The 19,195-nt window shown below is 49.7% G+C and overlaps 1 protein-coding gene and 1 pseudogene across 3 annotated transcripts in view; both read right to left on the reverse strand.

Moving 5' to 3' along the window:
* Positions 1-19,195, reverse strand: part of LOC309799101 (methylosome protein WDR77-like) — a 460,959-nt pseudogene that overhangs the window by 175,485 nt on the left and 266,279 nt on the right. The window lies entirely within an intron of this gene.
* On the reverse strand, positions 849-17,914 carry PEF1 (penta-EF-hand domain containing 1). Of its 2 annotated transcripts, XM_082614552.1 has the most exons (5): positions 17,841-17,914; positions 8,830-9,148; positions 4,199-4,354; positions 3,571-3,714; positions 849-1,858 (listed from the first exon to the last, which is right to left on the reverse strand). In XM_082614552.1, the coding sequence occupies exons 1-5, from the start codon at positions 17,862-17,864 to the stop codon at positions 1,629-1,631; spliced, it is 873 nt and encodes a 290-aa protein (XP_082470678.1). In that variant the 5' UTR covers positions 17,865-17,914; the 3' UTR covers positions 849-1,628. The 2 variants fall into 2 exon arrangements, with proteins under 2 accessions (XP_082470678.1, XP_082470679.1); XM_082614553.1 differs by lacking the exon at positions 3,571-3,714.

Below are 19,195 nucleotides of genomic sequence, written 5' to 3' on the forward strand. Positions count from 1 at the left end.
CTAGTCTAGGAGGAAATGGGCTGCCTGGAAAGGCACCGAGTTGTCACTGGAGGTTGGCAAGCAGAGGCCAGACTCAAAGTGGGGTGATGGAGGGGGTTCTAGTTCTGCATGGGGGCTGGCCTCTGGGAACTGGATTCCACCTAACTCTAGGATTCTAGCACGACAGCAGCCCCGAGGAGAACCGGGGCTGAACTGGCTAAGCCTGACATACCTGCCAGGCCTCACTGAGCTGCTTCCCCAACCAAGCAGGGAGGAGAGCCTGTTTTCTTATCTTCATCCCCCAAAACAAAAGGATTAGCTCACGATTACCCATCCTAAGGTCCCCCAATCAAACCAAAACGTCTGGTGTCTTGGCTTCGGATTGAAATTTTGTCAGATCACTGTAGACATTTGGTATAGACTGATTATCAAGCTGATCTGAAGATCCAGCTGGCAAGTACAGATGTCTGCACTTAATAAAAATGGGGAGAAAGTTATGACTTCATAAATGCAGTTTGTCTGGAAGATTAAAACTCGGGTTTGAGATAATAAAAAGGCCAGGCTGTGAAACGTGTGGGGTGGCTGTTTCTAGCCCAGAATGCCAGCCCTAAAACTGTTATAAAACACACGGTCAGCTTCTTGGACTGAACCTGGCAAGGTTAGACTTAACCTGAAGTTAAGTTACACTTAACTTCACCCCAGTGAAGAGCAGCCCTGTGGAGGCATGTCCCCCTGAGCTGTTTCTTTCTGCATGGCGTGGTATATACTATGTACTTAAATATTCGTTGAATGAAAGAATAAATGAGTGACTGAATGGATAAGCATATGAACCTGTAACTGGGAAGGTGTGGTGGAAAATGTGGAACTCCAGAGTTTTATTCTTTTATTGAAGCTTACAGTTGCACCAAACTTTTGGCCCCAAATGAAAAAAACCACAAATTAAAAAAAAAAAAAAAAGCATTGGCAGTGGGAGGTAGCAACTTGTCCGCTGGGGACTGAAGCCAAGCAGAGGATGGCAGGCAAGTGTGAGGGGTCCAAGCTGCAGAGGGGTGGCCTGGCCAGAGACGCCCAGAGAGCAGACTGCCCAAGCTCCCCGAGCAGGCAGCTGGAAGTCAACACACACGGACTTGTGGGGGGTGGAATCCAAGCCACTGGTCCCATGGGCAAATCTCTCACCCTGGTCAGATTCCATTTTGGAGAAACTGGGTTCATCTGACAAGACAGCATGGGTGAGGGAACGCAGGTGCTAATGGTAAGAGGCTGATGAACACTTACCACTGACGTCAGGGCATAGAAGGAAAAGCTAGAGGCTGGAGTCAGCTGACTGGACACTAACTCCATTGCAATGACCAGCATCTCTTGCACCTGGCGCAAGGCTGTGCCATTTAAATACTCAGGGATGTAAAAGGACATTCAATTTCCAGTCCTCTCCTAGGTCAGGCCCCTACCTGTGTGGCCTCAGCCCAGGTCCCCACTACTTGGTGGCTATGACGCAGACTCCCAGCCCTCTTTGGGAACAATGCTGAATCAGGCAAGGGAGAATTCTTTTTCTAGGAAGGGCAGGAAATGAAGAGAGGCCCACATGCTTCTCCCACCCTAGGAGCCAGGAAAAGTCCCTTGGTGCACTCCCTGCTTTACAGATGGGCTGGTCATAGCATCCGAGAAGCTGTCATGGTGACGAAGTCCTCGAAGCTGAGCCGAATGTTGCCCTGCACAGCTGTGTCCTTCTCCCGGAAGGCCTCAGTCAGCACCTGCAGCTGGGTGCACACATGGATGAAGCGATCTAGCTGCATGGCAGGACTGGCGGAGCGCGGGCAGTAGCGGGAGATCAGGAGCTGGGTGAACTGGGGGCTCAGATTGTAGCCCATCTGGGACAGAGCTGGAGAGGAGGGGCACACAGAGCAGACACAAAAACCTGCCATGAGCACCGCCATCAACCAGCTCCACGGAGTACAGCAGTTCAGGAACTTCAAGGGGACTGGCACCAAAGCAGAAACAGGACAGATGTCCCAAGGGACTGTCCAAAATGGCAGGAGCACAACAGGGGCTCTGGATGCCCCCCTGAGCTGGAAGGCCCCCATTCCTCTTTCTCAAAATCTCTGTTGTCTGTTCAATTAGGGGCCCGCAGGGTCCCAGAATGACACCAGTCTGTCCATGCTCATCTCTGACTCGTCTCTATTACAGACAGAAGCCTGAGCCCCCTCGGGTCACCCTGCCCCGAGCAGACACACATGAGGTGGCTCAGCATGAGGCTATGAGGGCCTGCTCTGGAGTCGAGATAGCCCCTCTGCAAGTTGCTTATTAACCCTTGCTAATCCTCTGTCTTATCATCTCTAAAACTGGGATAATACTTACTTACCTTGTAGGTTCTAGTAAGGATTAAAGGAGGTGATCATGCAAAGGATTTGGTGTAGTGCCTGGCACATAATAAGCACCCAGTAAGTGTCATTTGCTAAAAGTAATAAAATCATCACCATCTCCCCAGGCAAGGCTGCTGGGCAGTTCCAAGGTCACAGCCTCCATGCTGCTCCTCCTGCCCCTCCACCTGGGATGCTTCCTTCTTCCTCTCTGTATCATCTACCAGCTCAGGCTAAAGTCTCAGCTCCCCTTTTGCTATGTGGCCCTTGGGCAAGTCACCTAGACTAAGCCTCAGTTTTCTCACCTGTAAAAGGGTAATAATAAGAGATCCTTCATCTAAGGGTGGGGAATAAGAAACAGTACTTATCACATGGGGAGAAAGAATGATGTAATATATGAAAAAAACTTATTATAGTACCTGGCTCATAGCAAGCATTCAATAAATATTAGCTTTCCTGTGATAATATCACCCTTACAAATATCCATCACCGGACCATTACCTGACAACAGAGTAGGTGCTCAGAGCAGGTCACTTCCTTTCCCTTCCACCAGGGAGCCGCCCCTCCCCCAGCTCCCGCCCCCAGGCTCCTTAGTCTGATTGAAATCCATGGCCAGGGCGAGGGGCTGGGTTCTGTGGGGAGCCCTTTCTCCCTCTCAGGTGGCAAAGCTCCCTGTCCAGTTCTCATCTCCGCACTAACCAACCATCCTCTGGAGTCAGAATTGGAACCAGACCTGGAGCTGTGGCCTCAGGTCCTTACCCAACTGCAACTTTTAGAGCGGTCTGGGTCCCAAAGCTGGGAATGAAATTGCCTTCTAGTAGGGCTAGCAACAGAAGCCACCTTTCTGAGCCCCTCTACAGGGCTCTTTCCATTCTGCATGCTAGAAACTAGAGAGGAAAGAGCCACACGAGCCACATGTACCAGTCTCAAAGCGCCCTGGGCTGCTGAGTTTCCATCCCCAAGGCTCCCTGCCAGCTGGGCCTGTCTCACCTACTGCTGCCAGGAATCCCATCGTCAGAGAGTCCAGCCCTGATCGTTTCCCTGCCCTGGACTGGGCTCACGGCCCAGCCAGGTCACAGAAGGGGTGGGGAGAGGGCCTGTGCTGAGGGCAGAGTTTTGCAGTGCAGTTGGACACGTGGTAGCCAGAGGCTAGAGAGAACCCCTTGCTCTGTCTTAGGGGGTAAAGAGAAACATTCGGCTGTGCCTGTGCGCTGAGTCCCTGCCAGGCCCTCACCTTGCTGCAGCTCTGTGTAGCTAATGGAGCCCGAGCAGTCCCGGTCATACTGCTGGAAGAGGTTCTTCCACTGCTGGATGCACTTCCACAGGGCTGAGAAACCGTAGACATCAATGTGGCCTGACTTGGTCTTGTCAAACATGTCTTGGTGGGGGGGGGGAGGGAAAGAAGGCTTCAAGACCAGGGGCCAAGGGTCCTCAGATACGACTGAGGCTCCCTTCTCCCCAGGCTGGAGTAGGACACTCCACAGAACCACAGGCCTGAGGCCCAGATGCCGGTACCCAAGATGCACCCTCATCAAGTACTATCCCAGCCTCCACCCCTGCCAGAACTGCATCTTCTCCGCAGGCTTGGCAGCTGACCCCCTCCCTGCCATCTCCCACCAGGACAGGGAGTCCCATTCTGCAGAATGAGAAACTGAGCTGGCCTATGATTCAGCAAGGCTTAGAACCTGAGAAAAGGTCTAAGGAAAAGAGCTCTCTAAGGGATCGCACCTTGAACCCAGTTTCCTGTGAGAAATCCTCCCTGGCCAAAAGATTTCTCCTCAGAATGGCCTCCCACCCACCGACCGTCAGACAGGAGGTGGCTCTGCCCCAGCCAGAGCCCACGAGGAAGGGCTAGGACTCACTTATCATCATGAGGCATGTCTCGTCGTTGAACGAGGACCAGTTGGAGTTGACCAGGGCCTGCTTCAGCTCCTTGATGGAGATATAGCCACTGTGATCGGAGTCCACTGACTGGAACCAGGAGTAAGCCTCGGGATCCACATTGGGAGGGGTGCCACCTGCAGGAAGGGGTGCCAACCAGGGGAGTCAGACGCAGGCCTCAAGACCAATCCTCAGAAATGCTGGGAAGGGTCAGCCTCAGTGCCCCCCAGCTACAGGTTTTCCCTACCTCAAAAGTCTCACAAATCTGCCTACCCACTCGCTGGCTTCCATTAAGACAACACCTTTACTCTAATGGAAGAGGACCTTCTGTGTAAACTCACAAGTATTTGCGGTTGATTTCTACTCCACAAATCCTTCAGGTTTTTCCTACAGTGCTCCAGCCACTTCTCTATTTGATTTTAAGTTTCTAAGGAACAGGGACTTGTCCGGCAGATTAAGAATTCTCTGAAAAGGGGGATCATCTCTTCCCCAAAAATGTTTGCTGAGCACCTAACATGCACAGCCCAGAGACAAGCATTTTGAGAGTCAGGCAGCAGGGAGCTCTCTGGGGTGGGAAGCAGGTCTGGTCCATCTCTGGCACCAGGAGAGCTGGCATATTCTACCAAGAGCTACCAGAATGTGGGTGGCCACAGAGCTCCACGTCTCTTCCCTCCGCATCACCTCCGATGCCTATCCCCACCTCCAAACCTCCCTGTGGACATCTGTGACACCTCCTCACCTCACATGCCCAAAGAGCTGCCCAGAGCTGCCAGATCCATACACAGCTATCAACTCCTCCCTGTCCCTACTGCACCTGCCCTGATTCAGACACCTCTCGCCTGACTGTGGAACTAACCCAAAGTCCTAACCAAATCCTCATGACAGCAACTCTCCACCACTTAGCACTTGTTGCCGAGTAATCTTTGTAAAATTCCACTCTGTTCTCACCAATTTCCCCCCACCTCAACTCAAAACTCTTCAAAGGCTCCCCACTGTCCACAAAATAAAGTCCAGCATCCCTAAAACAGCATTCCAGTTTCCCCACAATGTGGTGGGGAGCCCCACCTACCTGTCACTCTATCCCCACTCTGTCCCCCTCCACCTCTGTTCCAGCCTAGATGCAGTAAGTAAGACACCTGCTCCTACCCAGACCTTCACAGCTCCCTATGAAGCCTTTACTCACCTCACCAGGTTCTGTCTCACACCCTCTTCTCCCTCATCTCTTTGCATCCATTTCCCACCCACCCTTCAAAACCCAGATAAAATGCTGCTCCTTCTATAAAGCCTTTCCTCTTCTTCCATCCCTGGACAGGCCTCCTTCCTCTTCTTCCATCCCTGGACAGGCCTCCTTCCTCTCTCCTTTGTACTCCTCTCTATGGCCCTGATCACTCCACTGTGTACATGTTTTTTCCTACTCTTTCCAGGTTACACTTGGAGCAACTTGTGGGCAAGATCCCAGCCTAACCCATCTCTGAATCCCCAGGGGCTGGCACAGAGCCGGACACAGAAAGGGGAGGTGCTCAATTCATGCTAGAATTGGCCTCCTGGTTCAAGTCCCAGCTCTCCCATGTGCGGCTTTGGTTAAGTTATTGAAGTTCTCTGTGTTTCAGTTTTTTTATCTGTGAAATGATAAGCACAACAGCATCTACTTCATAAGGTTATTATAAAGATATAATTAATAAATGAAAACCCTTAGATCAACACCTGGCACCATCCAAGCACTATATACCTGCTGATTATTAGTGTTGCTGTTGTGGTTCAAACGGCTTTGTGTGTCTGGGAGCTTTGTGTGTACGTCAGATGGAAGAAAGGATCATTCATTTGGAAAGACATGCAGGGTGGGCTGGGGGTGAGGGGAGAAGGTGGCAGATGAAAGCAGAGAAGCACAGAAGACTGTCTTGGGAAAAAGCCAGAGTTACACAGTATTGGTAAACCTGCTGAGTTGACTGAGGGCTTCTTCACACAAGGCAGTATCAGAGACAGCACAGAAACCACTGCCCAGTCCCCAAAGTAAGGCCAGAAGGATAAAGGTTTGCCTGACTGAGGGACTAGTCTGACCTCCTCGGATGGGAAATCCAGACAGGCCCTACCCTCTTTCCTAAAACAGCTGCTGTGCCATGGGGGAGAGGAGGTCACAGCCACAGGCAGGAGAGTCTCTGTAACATGTGGTCTGCGCAGTCAGCATAGAACAGCTCAGGCTCTGGAAGCAAAGAGAGCAAAGATCCTTACTAGCCTGTGTGGTTTAGAGGAATTGTTTCATTCTCTGAGTACTGATTCCCCCATTTCTAAAATGGACCTACTTCCCAGGGTTGCTGTGATGATTAAATGAGATAACAGCAAAATAAAGTTTTCACAAAGGGCCTGGAATGTGTGCAGTCACATTTTCACAGAGGAAGGCCTATTTAAACTGGGTCTGAAAGGACAATTAAGAGTTACGATGGGGAAAAGAAAAAGCATGTGGCAAAGGCACAGAGTGTGTTCAGAGTACTCCAAGGGGTCTGGGGTTGATGGAAGAGAGGGTCTGGAAAGGCCCGTTGGGAGTCGAGTGCCCTTAGAATTTTCCCTGTGGGCAATGAGGCACCTTTAAGGGTCAAACCTCTCTTGCAGAGCATGGTGTTCAACATTTAGACCCTGTATTCAGCGGGGTTAAGATGGGGCCTCCAGGTGACTCCACTGCAGGTGATATACGGACCATACTTTAAGAAGCACTGCTCCAGGGACTTCCCTGGTCGTCCAGTGGCTAAGACTCCGCGCTCCCAATGCAGGGGGCCCAGGTTTGATCCCTGGTCAGGGAACTAGATCCCGCACGCATGTGACAACTGAAAAAAAGGATCCTGCACGCTGTGACGAAGATCCCCTGTGCCGCGACTAAGACCCAGCGCAGCCAAATAAATAAATATTTTTAAAAAAAGAAAAAAGAAGCACTGCTCCAGGGGCTCATGGGTAGCACTGGAGAGGAGAGAGGAAGCTGCAGAGGGTGAGCAGTTAAGAGTCTGAAGCACATTTCTCCTCTCCACTGCAGCCCCATTATCTCTGGCCTCAGGCCCTGGTGGGATAAGCCTCACAGCCAGGGGTTTCTTCCCCTGCAGTGACCTCATGTAGGCTCGGAAACAAAATTTTAAAAGGAGGAGGAAATCCACCAGGAAGCTTCTGAGCTGAAAGCAAACAGCCAGCAGCTCCGGCTCTGATAAGATAAATGCCACTGGCTCACAGTGTTTAGAACCCCCAAGGTCTGAGCCTCTCCCTCAGCCACCTGCTGGGTATATATGCTAAGATGCTACAGCTTCCCAGCAGTACCATTCCCTGGAGGCCCTTCAGGTGCACCAGAGTGGTTCCAGGCTGCCTCGCTGCTGGTGTGGTCTCCTGGGAACAAGCACTGTGAAGAGGCTGACTGAATGAGCTTGGGAGGACACAGGGTCTGGGATCTCACCTTCCCCAACCCCCTGTCTGAAATCATTCAGAAATCTTCACTGAGCTTGAAGCCCCACCTAAGATTCTCTGCCTCCACTGAGTTGCCAAGCCCCCTCCCCAGCCCCCATTTGTCCAGTACCTCAGCTTTACAGTCTCTGCTCTTTATCTTTCCCCTATCTCATCCCATCACTCTCCTGCCTGCCTCGGCATCTTTCAGTGGTACGGCCCTTACCACATCTGCTATCACATTAAATGCCAAATACCTCGTTGCTGAGAATGCTCCAGAATGAGTCCTCTCACAGAACACTGTTTACTAAGCCCCTCCCATTTGCCATACCCTGTGCCCAGTGTTTACCTGCAACTTCTCATTTAATCTTTATTAACAAACTTGTGAGGCAGTGACATTTACACATTTTACAGATGTGGACACTGAGGCTTAAAGAGATGAAGTAATTTGGTCAGGTCAGTAAGTGATCTGATCTCAAAAGCCCAAGCTTTCAACAACTATACCATCTTACCTTTCTACATATAGTAGTCAGTCTCTCTTACACAGAAATGGGGTTTCTCCCCACGGTAGACTGTAGCATTATCTCCAATCATTTGCTAATCCACTCCCTCCCCTGATTCCCTGCAAGAGCACGGTACATCCTCTCCACTGCCTGGTGGCCTGCAGAGTCCCTCCAGTGAGAGGAGTATCCATTCCCATCCTATTGATGTCAGGCTTGACCAGAGGATGTGGTTTGGCCAATAAACGTGACTGCAAGAGATATAAAGTACTTCAAAGCAGAAGCTTTAGGAGGCATCGTGCATTCCTGCTAGCTCTCCTGCTCTTTTTGTCTGCCACAAAAACAGTATATCCCAAATAGGGGCTGCTCCTCCAGCCTGGATCCTGGAAAGAAAAGACACGTGGAGCAGAACCTCAGCAGCCAAGCCTGCAGCTGCCAACATGTAACCAAGAGTAAATAAGCGTGAGCAAGGAACAGAAATAAATATTTGCCATTGTAAGCCAGAGATTTAGGAGTTGTTACCACAGCAAAGCTAATTAACAGACTTCTCATTCTGCTAATGCAAGCTAAGCTAGAGACAAGATGCTAAGGTGCCGGAGACCAGGCTGCCTACACATCCACAAGGAGGGCAAGGAAGGGCCCTGGATAACTCAGAACAAGGTCAGAGGCACCTGGAGTCCAAGACCCCTACTTACCTGGAGGAGGTGTTCCCTGTCCATAAGGCCCGGGATGCTGGGAACCATAGGAATTTGGAGGTGGTGGTCCATAGGGGCCCCCTGGAGCCGCGCCACCATATGGTCCTCCCGGAGTTCCAGAAGGGAGCCCCCCAGAGTTGGGGTGTGCATAGGGCCCTCCACCAGCTGGTGGTCCGTAAGGCCCTCCAGGGGCAGGACCTCCTCCATATCCGCCACCAGGGGGTACCCCGCTAGCATATTGCCCCCCAGCATGGGGGAGTCCGGGGTAGTAGCTACCCGGAGGGGCTCCGGGTGCTTGTCCTCCAGCTCCTGGGCAGCCCTGCAAGAAGAGCAAGATATCAGTCAGAATGACAGGGCCAGAAACTAGCCACAGTATGGAACTTTACAGTTATAAGGCACTGCCACTGCTGAACTGGACTGGAATCATGACCCCACTGCTCAGATGGGGAACCTGAGGCTTCTGGAGGAGATACAACTTACCCAAGGTCACACTGCCACTGACCTGCAGAGGTAGGGCTGGAACCCTGCCCTCCTGGCTGCCCTTCCCTGCACACCAAGGGGCTCCACAAGAGCTGGGATCAGGTCTGGTTTGCCACTTTATCCCTTTATCCCCAGCCCCCAGTGCAGAACAGATGCTCAATAAATATTTATTGTATGAATGAGCGGGCAAATTAATCAAACTGAATTCCAAATCCACACCCTGTGGTACCCCCATCTCTATCCGCAGAATTCACAGTGCAAATGTGATCTCCAGCCCATGCCCCTGACCCTCTTCAGTCACAAATGATGTATCTATAGCACGGATTCATCCACAGCATGTCTTCCTTACCCTACTCTAGCTCATGATGCAAAACCATTTCCCCAGCCTCATTCATGGCTCTGTGAAACAGGTAGGCAAGACCCTATTCCTAAGGCAATATAGGCCCATGATTAAGAGTGAAAAAGACCAGTTCAAGCTTGTGATCTGCCACTTACTAACTGGTCTAACCCTCTCTAAGCCTAAATATCCTTGGCTCTAAGAGTGCCTGCCTACCTCCAGGTTAGTATGTGAATGAAATGAGGCTGGTCACGTGAAGGGCTCTGACACAGGCCCTCGCACAAAGTAAGCACTCAATACACAGTAACTATTAATAGTAGGACTCTTCTATGGAAGAGGAAACTCAAGTCCAGAAAAATCACACAACAACCATGTGGAGGGGCTGGGGCCAGAATCCAGGTCTCCTGGCTGCTAAGCCCAGGCCATGTAAACAGTAGAGCATACATGGGAGCACTCCTCCCTCTCTTGTCCCTGTCCCCACGCCACTAGCCAGGGACCCCTGAGGCTCAGAGTGTTCGGTTCCATCTCCCTAAATGGCCTAGTGGAGCACAGCCTCAACACATCTGCAGACAGGCTGAGCTCAAGGGCACAGAGAGCAACTGCACCCAGCTCCGAGCATTGTGAGGATGGTACCATCTGGACACGTTTTAGATCAACCTGTAAGGCACACCAGTGGCCTAGCCAGTACGAGCCTGGATTTCCTCTTTTAATTGCGTTTGATAGCTTCCAGGACAGTCACCCTCAAGGCTAAGGCCAAAGTCACACTTCATCTCAAGAGAGTCTGCTTGCTCGGGGAGGAGAGGCTTCTTGAGGGAGGGCAGGAAGCACGCCCTTCCACCTTCCCCACTCAGCACCGTGGACGCTCTTCTGCCCTGGAAGCTGCCACAGCTCGTAGCAAGACTCCTTCACAGATAATGAAGTCACAGGCAAATCTCAATTCAAAACTCTGCTCTCATCAGCTGAGCTCATGACCATGGGTCAGTGGCCTGTTTCCTCACAAGTAAAATATAATAATCCCTTCCTCACTGAATTGTTCTGCAGATTACAAGAAATGTATACAGAAGAATTCTGTTAGTTAAATTTTTAGCTAAAGAACCCCACCCCACCCCCCTTTTTTTTTGGCCACGCGGCTTGCAGGATGTTAGTTCCCCACCCAACCAGGGACTGAACCTGGGCTATGGCAGTGAAAGTGCCGAATCCTAACCACTGGACCACCAGGGAATTCCCTAAAGAACCTTTTGATGAATAAAAATATTTAAAAACTGGCGAGAGAAAGTTGCTCTGGTTGGAGGTGGGGGTCCCAGAGCCCTGACCACGTAGGCCCCTCCCTTGCTAGGCTGTGAGTGAGCCCTGCAGAACCCTCCCAGTGATTCAAAAGGCAGTTTGAAAACCATTAATACAAGAAACAGTTCTTACAACAGTGTCTGGCATAAATCATAGCTCTACTGTTATATTAATTATTATTATTACTATCAGCAAAGCCCTGGGCCAGGTAAACTCTTGGGGCGGGGGTGTGTATAAAGGAGAGTGAAATGTTCAAAGGAGCTCAGTTAATAGGAGAGGCACTGAAACACACTCTGTAACATTTAACAAAACAGCATAAGGAAACAGGTGTTTAAATGGACACATAAGCCATGTGCCATGGGACCACAAAGGAGAGTGAAATCAGGGAGGGTTTCCAGGAGGAAGCAGCATTTGGATTAGGACTTAAAGAATAATAAAGATTCCCAAGGGAGCTGGAGAGGTGTGATGGGAGAGGTGCCCAGAAGACCTCTTCAACCTAACCCCTTCAGTTTACAGACGGGAAACTAAGGCCAGGTGAGGGGAAGAGACTGGCTTAAGAAACACTGTGAGCTGAAGGCACAGGCAGATCACTCCCCGTCCACATCCCAGTCCACTGACTCCCACCACCTCCTGCCACGGTGCTCTTTCCTTAAGCAATAGGGCACAGGATTCCAGTGTAGGCTAGAAAAGGGGATGGGGACTCTGCAGAGCCTGGGCACACCCAAAGAACAGGCTGGACACCAAGCCAGGAAGTTGCTGCTCCATAAGAAGTCGTGTGAGCAAAGCCATCAACTGTTCCTGGCTTAGGACACCTGAGGCACAGCCCTTCCCCCAGGAAACGACTCCACGACAACCAAGCTAGTGCTGCTGGCCGGTCTTCTGACCTTGGTCCTATCACAATCCAGGGGTCTGGTGCAGCCTGGCCGCAACTAAACCCTTTCCTTTCTGCCCTGCATTAAAGCCCTTACGTGTACAGTTTACAAAGCACTTTCACATACACACAAATGCTACTGGCAAAATTCTGCCAACAATCCTCTAACAGAAAAAAGGAAGGTATTAGTAGGCCTATATTCAGATGAAGAAACTGAGATGCACAACTGTTAAAAGACTTCATTCATTCAGCAAGCATTTACAGAGCAACAATGTTGTGTTAGGCTCTGTGCTAGGCCGGGAGGCACAAAACTAAACAGGGCTTGGCCTTGAGGAGCCCCAGATAATTATGATACCGTCTGATCAGTGTCATCAGAAAAATCTACTTAAATGCTATTAAGAAGGCATGGGCAGAGGAATTGGTTCTGTTTGTCGAATGATAAATGAGCATCAAATGAACACATGTAGGCAGTGGGTCAAGGAAGGCTTCCTGGAAGAGGCAGGAGTAATACTGGAACTGGCACTGAAGGATGCACATGCATTCTCCAAAAGGCAGGCAGCAAAGGACATTCCAGACGGAAGAAGAAAGACAAACGCACAGGCCTATGAGCGAGCATGGAGTAGTCAGGGAGTGGGCTAAAAAGCAGGGGGCAGGGGCCAGAACGCAGAGTGAACTCAGAAAGGCAAGCTCTTTACATGCTCCTTGTCTTATCACCTGTCCTGCTGCATTTCAGTTAGCTGGTGCATCCTAGAGCAGTTTCTCTCTGTCACGCAACAGTGAGCTCCCCAGGGGCAGACAGTGGGCCTCATTCATCACGGTAGCCCAGGGTCCAGCACAGAGCCTGGCACCGTCAAGCCGCCGTAAAAATGTGAACAAATGAATAGCACTCAAAAGATTTGGAGCTTTATGCCGGAGGAAACAGAGCGCTACAGAAAGGTTTCCAACAGGGAAGAAACGTGATCGGGCCTTGTTTAGAGAACTAAGCAGCGTCGGGTGTGAAGGATGAACTAGTGGGGGAGGTGGCAGCCCAGGTGCTGGACAGGCAGGGCTTGAGCCAGACAGCAGACTCAGAGAGAACGGGATGGATTCCGAAGCTATTTCAGAGATAGACTAGACATGACTTGGCAACTAATTAGGTTAGAGAAGCGATGGAGGGGGCAGTGAGGAAAGGGAAGTGTTTAGAATGACTCAGGTTTCTAGCTTGCACCAGAGGATGAAGAAAAGTAAAACCACAAGAATCCAGGCTGGGGAAGAGGGTTCCCAGGGCCACTGAGTTGTTAGTAAACGTCTGAACCAGAAATGAAAACCAGAGTTCCTGATTCCATGTTCTTTTATACTACTCCATGCCATCTGCCAACCCTTTGAAGAGTTTTTCCAAGAGCATTTCATGCTGATAAACACAAGATTGTCAAAAAAACAAACAAAAAAAGACGAAGAGTTCAGCAACCATGGTTTCCAAACCACTACAGAAAACTAACCCTAGGTCTTTACTGATTGCAAATAAACTACATTTGATAAATTTGGGTGGGGGGAAGGGGCAATTAACATTTTATCAAGGCTCTCACTGATCTTCAGTCCTATGAGGTAAGTGCTATGATCCCCACTTTACAGATGAGAAAATTAAGGTGGAGAGTTTAATCATGTGCCTGTGATGAAGCAGCTAGAACTGGTAAGCTTCAAAACAGGGTCTGCATGACTCCACCACTCTACCCTCTTCTGGGTGTTCACAATAAATGAGTGAGTGTCTACTACGTGCCAGTGCCAGAGACTGTCCTAAATATATGTGTCAGATATGATGGATTTCTACAGTGGAAGGAGTTGAAGGGGAAAGGGTTGGATTAGGTCATCTTTCAGAGGCTTCAAGCCCAGAAATCAGGGAGACTCGGAAGAATCATGTTCTGTTTTCACCCCCGCACCTAGACCCAATTCGAGAGCCACAGTATTGTAAGAGACCCCAAAGACCTCCCAGTCCAACCTCTCAGTCGATGATGGAATCTCTGTAGCACCATCTGGAATCTCTGTTTACATTCCCGCAAGTGGTGGGGAGTTCACCCCCTCCCAAATAACCCACTCAGAAAGTCTTACATTTTCTTTTGGCTCTGAGGGCTCATTCTTCTACCACAAGACCCTTGTGAAGCCCAGAGGTGTCAAAGTTTGGTCCATGCTGAGTACTGAGGGGGAAACACAAGCCTGTGTTTCAAACACAAGGCTGTGTTGCAAACACAAGCCTGTGCTCTGGAGCTAGCCCCCAGCCCGCTGGAGGAAGTTAGAGCCCATTCTAAGGGGTTAAACAATCACAAGACTACAGAAGGAGTGGTTTGGGCATTCACCAGCAGAACCTCCTAAAATACTGAAAGGCCAGAAATCTGCAGCCAATAAACAGTGAGCCAAGAACTGTCCCAAGACTTCAATTACCACCTCTGTGCTGACACTCCAAAATCTTTCTCTCCAGCTTCATCTCTCATGAGCTGCAGACCTCATATCCAACAACCTCCCGGACCTTCCATCCAAATCTATTCCTCCCTCTGTGTTCTCACTGCAGTGAAGGGAAACCCTGATGCCCTCCTGGACACCTCCTCTTTCCTTTCCTCCGTCACCTCAGTTAGGCACCAAGTTTTTTCACTTCTACCTCCCAGCTCCATGTTCACCAGGTCACTGTTCTCTCACCTAGATTACTTCAACAGCTTTGAAACTGGTCTCCCTGCCTTGTCTCTCCTGCTTCAACGCCCCCCCCCACGACAGTGCCCCACGGTCAAAGCTCAAAGCACGAATGGGAGAAAACTCTTCAGGAGCTCCCCAACAACTCTCAGGATGAAGTCCACACTCCTCAAAAAGGCACATAATGCCCTTTAGGATCTGGTCCTTGCTTGCCTTTCTGGTCTTATTTGTTACCCTCTCCCCCCCCTCCTCTTCACTACAACTAGACTGATCTCCTTAAATTCTTCCAAAATACTGGGCTCTCTTACTTGCTTCCTGGACTTTGTGAATACTATTCCCTCCACTGGAATACCATGCCTTTCTTCACACAGCTAACTATTCCCTCCACTGGAATACCATGCCTTTCTTCACACAGCTAACTATTCCCTCCACTGGAATACCATGCCTTTCTTCACACAGCTAACTCCTACTGGAGATTCGGTTTTTGGCTTAAATGTCACCTCCTTTAAGAAGACCTGCTTCCCTCAAGACTAAGTTAGGTGCCCCTCCTGTGCTAGCCTGACATTCCCATTTAATACTCATCGCACAGATTCTACAATTTACGTGTCTGAATCACTCTTCCCCTTGGAGTATTTACTATATGCCAAAACACCATATCAAGCACTTTATGTGGATTATCTCATTTAATCTTTGCAGTTACCCTTGAGGTAGGTACTCTTATGACCCCATTTTTAAAAAGGGGGAAACCGAGCCTCAGACTTCTGCAAGAAATTTCTGCAAGGAAATGGCAGAGCAAGGATTTGAAGCCAAATCTCTCTGGCCTCAGAGACCAAGCTCTTAAGCACTGAAATCCATCAGGCTGGCTCCCCCACAGGACCAAAGGGTACTTGAGTTTTACTCCTCCAACACCCAGTCCACGCTTGAGGACCCTGGGGCAGGACGCAGCAGAAAATTACAGGAGTTTTGACTCCCAACAAGAGGCTGGAATCCTCCAGAGCTATGTACTGGGTGGAGGGAAGGCAGCACTGACTAAGCCTTTGGATGCTTTCAGACAACCCACTTCCTTTCTTGGAACACTGTGGATCAGGAGCTGGATAGGAGGAACAAAGAAGGTATGATGGGAGACAAGCATTTCTTCCTCTACTCGAGACACATTCCTCTCTGTGCTCCTTTGCAATATATCACTGAGCATAAGCCCAGGCAGCACGGCATGATAACAGTGACCCCAGCAGCAAGAGCTATGCCACCACGCTCTGGCACACACTAGGTATCAGCAATGCGCCAAGCTCCCCACAGGCTTTATCATACTTCATCCTCTTTTCAGCCCTATGAAGTACTATTCCTCCCTCTTTACAAGTGAAGAAACCCAGGCTCAGAGCCCTTAGATGATTTGTCCAAGTGTGTAACTATTAAATAGCAGAATTAGGATTCTAGCCCAGTTCTGTCTAACCTGGAAGTTCAGGCTCTTAATTTCTAAGTCACTGCTTCTAGGATGCATACAAATTGTCTCCAAAAGCCTATTAAAATGTAGATGCTTGGGCCTTTCCTGGGTACAGAACAGGTCTGAGGTGGAACCCCAAAATGTGCTTTTTTAACAAGCTCCTAGGTGATTCTGATGTAGACCATCCACTGAGAAACAATGTACTATGGCAATGTTTTCCCAAACTGTGTTCCTCAAGAATACCAGTGTCACCAACATATGACCAGACTTACGTCATGTAAGTGGGGTGGGGGGTTCTATAGTTAAGTAAGTTTAAGAAACACTTCATATTCTATCCCTGTCTGGCAAATTTTGCCTCTCTGGCAAATTTACAATGTCTATTAATAAATTAAGAATTCTGAGTTGGCCTGTGGTTAACAGGTTAACAAAACTCATTAAGCTGTATTTAACAGTGTATTTCCCAAACTTATTTAACTACAGAATACTCCTTTATTAGCAATACTTATTAACATTTCACAAGCCTCAGCAAATGCAACTGAGCTTGGGAAACACTGCTAGGTTATACTTCCTCCTAACCCCAGCCCAGGCTGGCCTCTCTCCTTCCTACCTCTGCTAAGTATGCAATGATAGAAACTCTAAGTTCTAGCACGGGCACTCCCTCACTTGCTATGTGTGACCTTGGGCAAGCCACTTAACCTCTTTGGGCTCATTCCTCAGCTATAAATTGGGGGAATAATCCCTGCTAGCCTGCTTACAGAGCCTTCATGATTGAGATAACGGATGTCCAAATACTGTGTGCAAAAACTGTACAGGGCTGCACTCCCTACGAGGGCTCTTGCCACATCTTCTGATATGTGATTGCACTCAGCCCAGTGCTTAGCAATATCCCATGTGACTTTGTTTTCCAATTTTTCCTGCATGGGTTTTATCTCCTAAATTAGTGTGATCTTAGGCAACTCAGGAGCCTCTCTGAGCTAAAATGAAGGGATTCTTCTGAGGGCCCTTCCAGCACTGGCCTTCAAGGAATCTAGTAAAAATCAAAATACTAAAAGGTAACACCTGTCACACTCTTCATAGCATCAAATGCTTTACAAGCATCACTTCATTACTCCTCATAACAGCTCTCTGAAGTTGATCCTATTATTTGGCCCTATTTTACAGAGGAGGAAACTTCAGCTCAGAAAGGGCTCAATGGCTCAAAACTATTTAAGTGATGAAGCCAAGGTGTGAACCTTCCTCTGACTCCAGACTGCACTTGACTACTCTAACGTTCTTGTTATCCAACAGCGGATTCTGGCCACAGAATCGCCTTGCTGTGGTGTTCTTGCCTGGATCAAGATGGGCTGGCAAGTGGGGAAAAGGCATTTGCTGACAGCTCCGGGTTCTGCTGCCTAACTGCCTGGTGATTTCAAATAAATTCCCTGTCTCCTTGAGTTTCACTTTTCCTGTGTGTGAAATGGAAGTGTTGGACTCAGTCAGTAGTCGAACAAGCTCGTTTGTGCAGCCTGCTAAAACCACAGGTTCTCCTGATTATTCAGATGCAGTACGTCAAGGGTGTATTTTTATCAACTCCCCAAAAGATACCGACAGAACCAGTGCTCTAAACGTTCTGTTGGTGTTGATGACCCTGCCTGGGGCCCCAGCGGGATCCTGGGAAGATATGGGGCCCAGTCTGACTCTGTGGGGTCCAAGAACCCCAAATCTTCCCGTGAACGACGTCAAAGGGGGCGCGACACGACCTCCCAGACGTGCAGTCCTGCGTGACGTGAGCCAGGCGCGACCGACCCTCCCTTTTCCCTTCTCTCCTGCGCGAAACCTCGTTGAAGCCAACCTCAGAGTGGGAAAGGCGCGGAGGAGGCGGGGAGAAAGAGAAGCAGGGGATCCCGGGCCTGGACTTGGCGAGGCACCCACTTGGATTCGCCCGCCCCTCACACACTCACCTGCCCGTAGGGGTAGCTGGCCATGGCGACTCTGACGTCTCACGTCGCCGTGGGGCGGGACTTTCGTCTCAAACCCGCCTCCTCCTGGGCGTGGGGGCGTTCCCTATTCTGATTGGATGTTCGCAACTATCAATCCTAGGCGCATGGGTCGACGGAAGTGACGCTATAGGGCGGCGATCTGGTGCCTCCCAGAGACGCCAGAGAAGCTAAGGATCCGGAGACGTTCCCAGAAATCTTCTTCGCTGTACTGGAGCACCTGTTCCTCTCTTTCCTGCCCTAGAGTAGGCTCCAGGGCTGGTCGGGCCCGGGTATTTAGGGCGAAGCTTGGGTGGTGTGTTGCAGCGGTGGCCATGTTTTAACCTGGCAAATGGGACGCATGATAGTGGCGTAGTTGCTGTCGTCACTCAGTTTCCAGCAGAGGAAAGCCCAGGAGGTTACCGTGACGACGGGGAACAGACGGAGGCCTCCGGGGAAGGCTAGAGGCAAGGGCGAGAAGTTACTGCGTTCTAATGTCAAGGCACCACGTGTCAGTTAGTAGCTTTGGAGTGGGATCTATGGTGTTTGGACAGGAAAATTCCAAACCGTCAGAATGGGAGGGAAATTAGATCATCTAGGGCCCCTTCTTTCATAAATGGGGAAACTGAGGTCCAGAGAAGCAGTGACTTGCCCTAGTTCACTATGGGTTAGGGGCAGAGTGTAACCTAGAACTGGGGTCAGTGAATGTCCCAGTTCTCATCAGGGAAGTCTTGAGGACTGGTGCCAAAGTAAGTAAAATCCTGGTTACTAAGTGACCTCATAGTCATGTACTTGCCTGTTCGTGGTTCAGGCTCTCCACTTGTTTGCATGCTTATTTAATTTGTTAGTTCTTACATGCGGGCACAGATTGTGTCAGGTTTTGCTTGTCATTATATCTCCAGGACCTGTATTTTTTTAAATAAATTAATTAATAGTGTTATGAGGTGCTTTCCATTCTGGCCCATCTAACCATCTCGCCAGTGTCACCTACAGATTGGCACTTGCCATCTACCTCTACAAGGACCAAATTAAGAGCTGCTGTAGCTGCTGACCTTCAACACCCCCTGAAAGGAGTTCAGAGTGGAGATCAGGAATGAGGCAGTCTGTGCTCTGGGAAAAAACTGGCAGAACAGGTTTTCAGATAGATATTTTCAGGAGATGATTTTATGAGCCCAATTCTTCATCTCCTCGTATCTAGAAAAGCAGTAAAATCTTCCATGGTGACATCTTCCCCTCCTGACTAGCAGTAACCTTCTGCAAAAAATATGTGCTTGAGGGCTTCCCTTCCCTGGTGGTGCAGTGGTTGAGAATCTGCCTGCTAATGCAGGGGACACGGGTTC

The sequence above is a fragment of the Mesoplodon mirus genome (assembly GCF_964341445.2).
Source record: "Mesoplodon mirus genome assembly, chromosome: 3".
In the NCBI taxonomy this organism is placed as follows: domain Eukaryota; kingdom Metazoa; phylum Chordata; class Mammalia; order Artiodactyla; family Ziphiidae; genus Mesoplodon; species Mesoplodon mirus.

Coding starts and splice junctions, on each gene's coding strand:
- PEF1 (XM_082614552.1), bottom strand. CDS start 17,864: ATGGCCAGCTACCCCTACGGGCAG. Junction 3,715..4,198: donor GACATGCCTCATGATGATAA/GTGAGTCCTAGC, acceptor CCCCCCACCAAG/ACATGTTTGACAAGACCAAG. Junction 1,859..3,570: donor CTACACAGAGCTGCAGCAAG/GTGAGGGCCTGG, acceptor CCTCCTCTCCAG/CTCTGTCCCAGATGGGCTAC.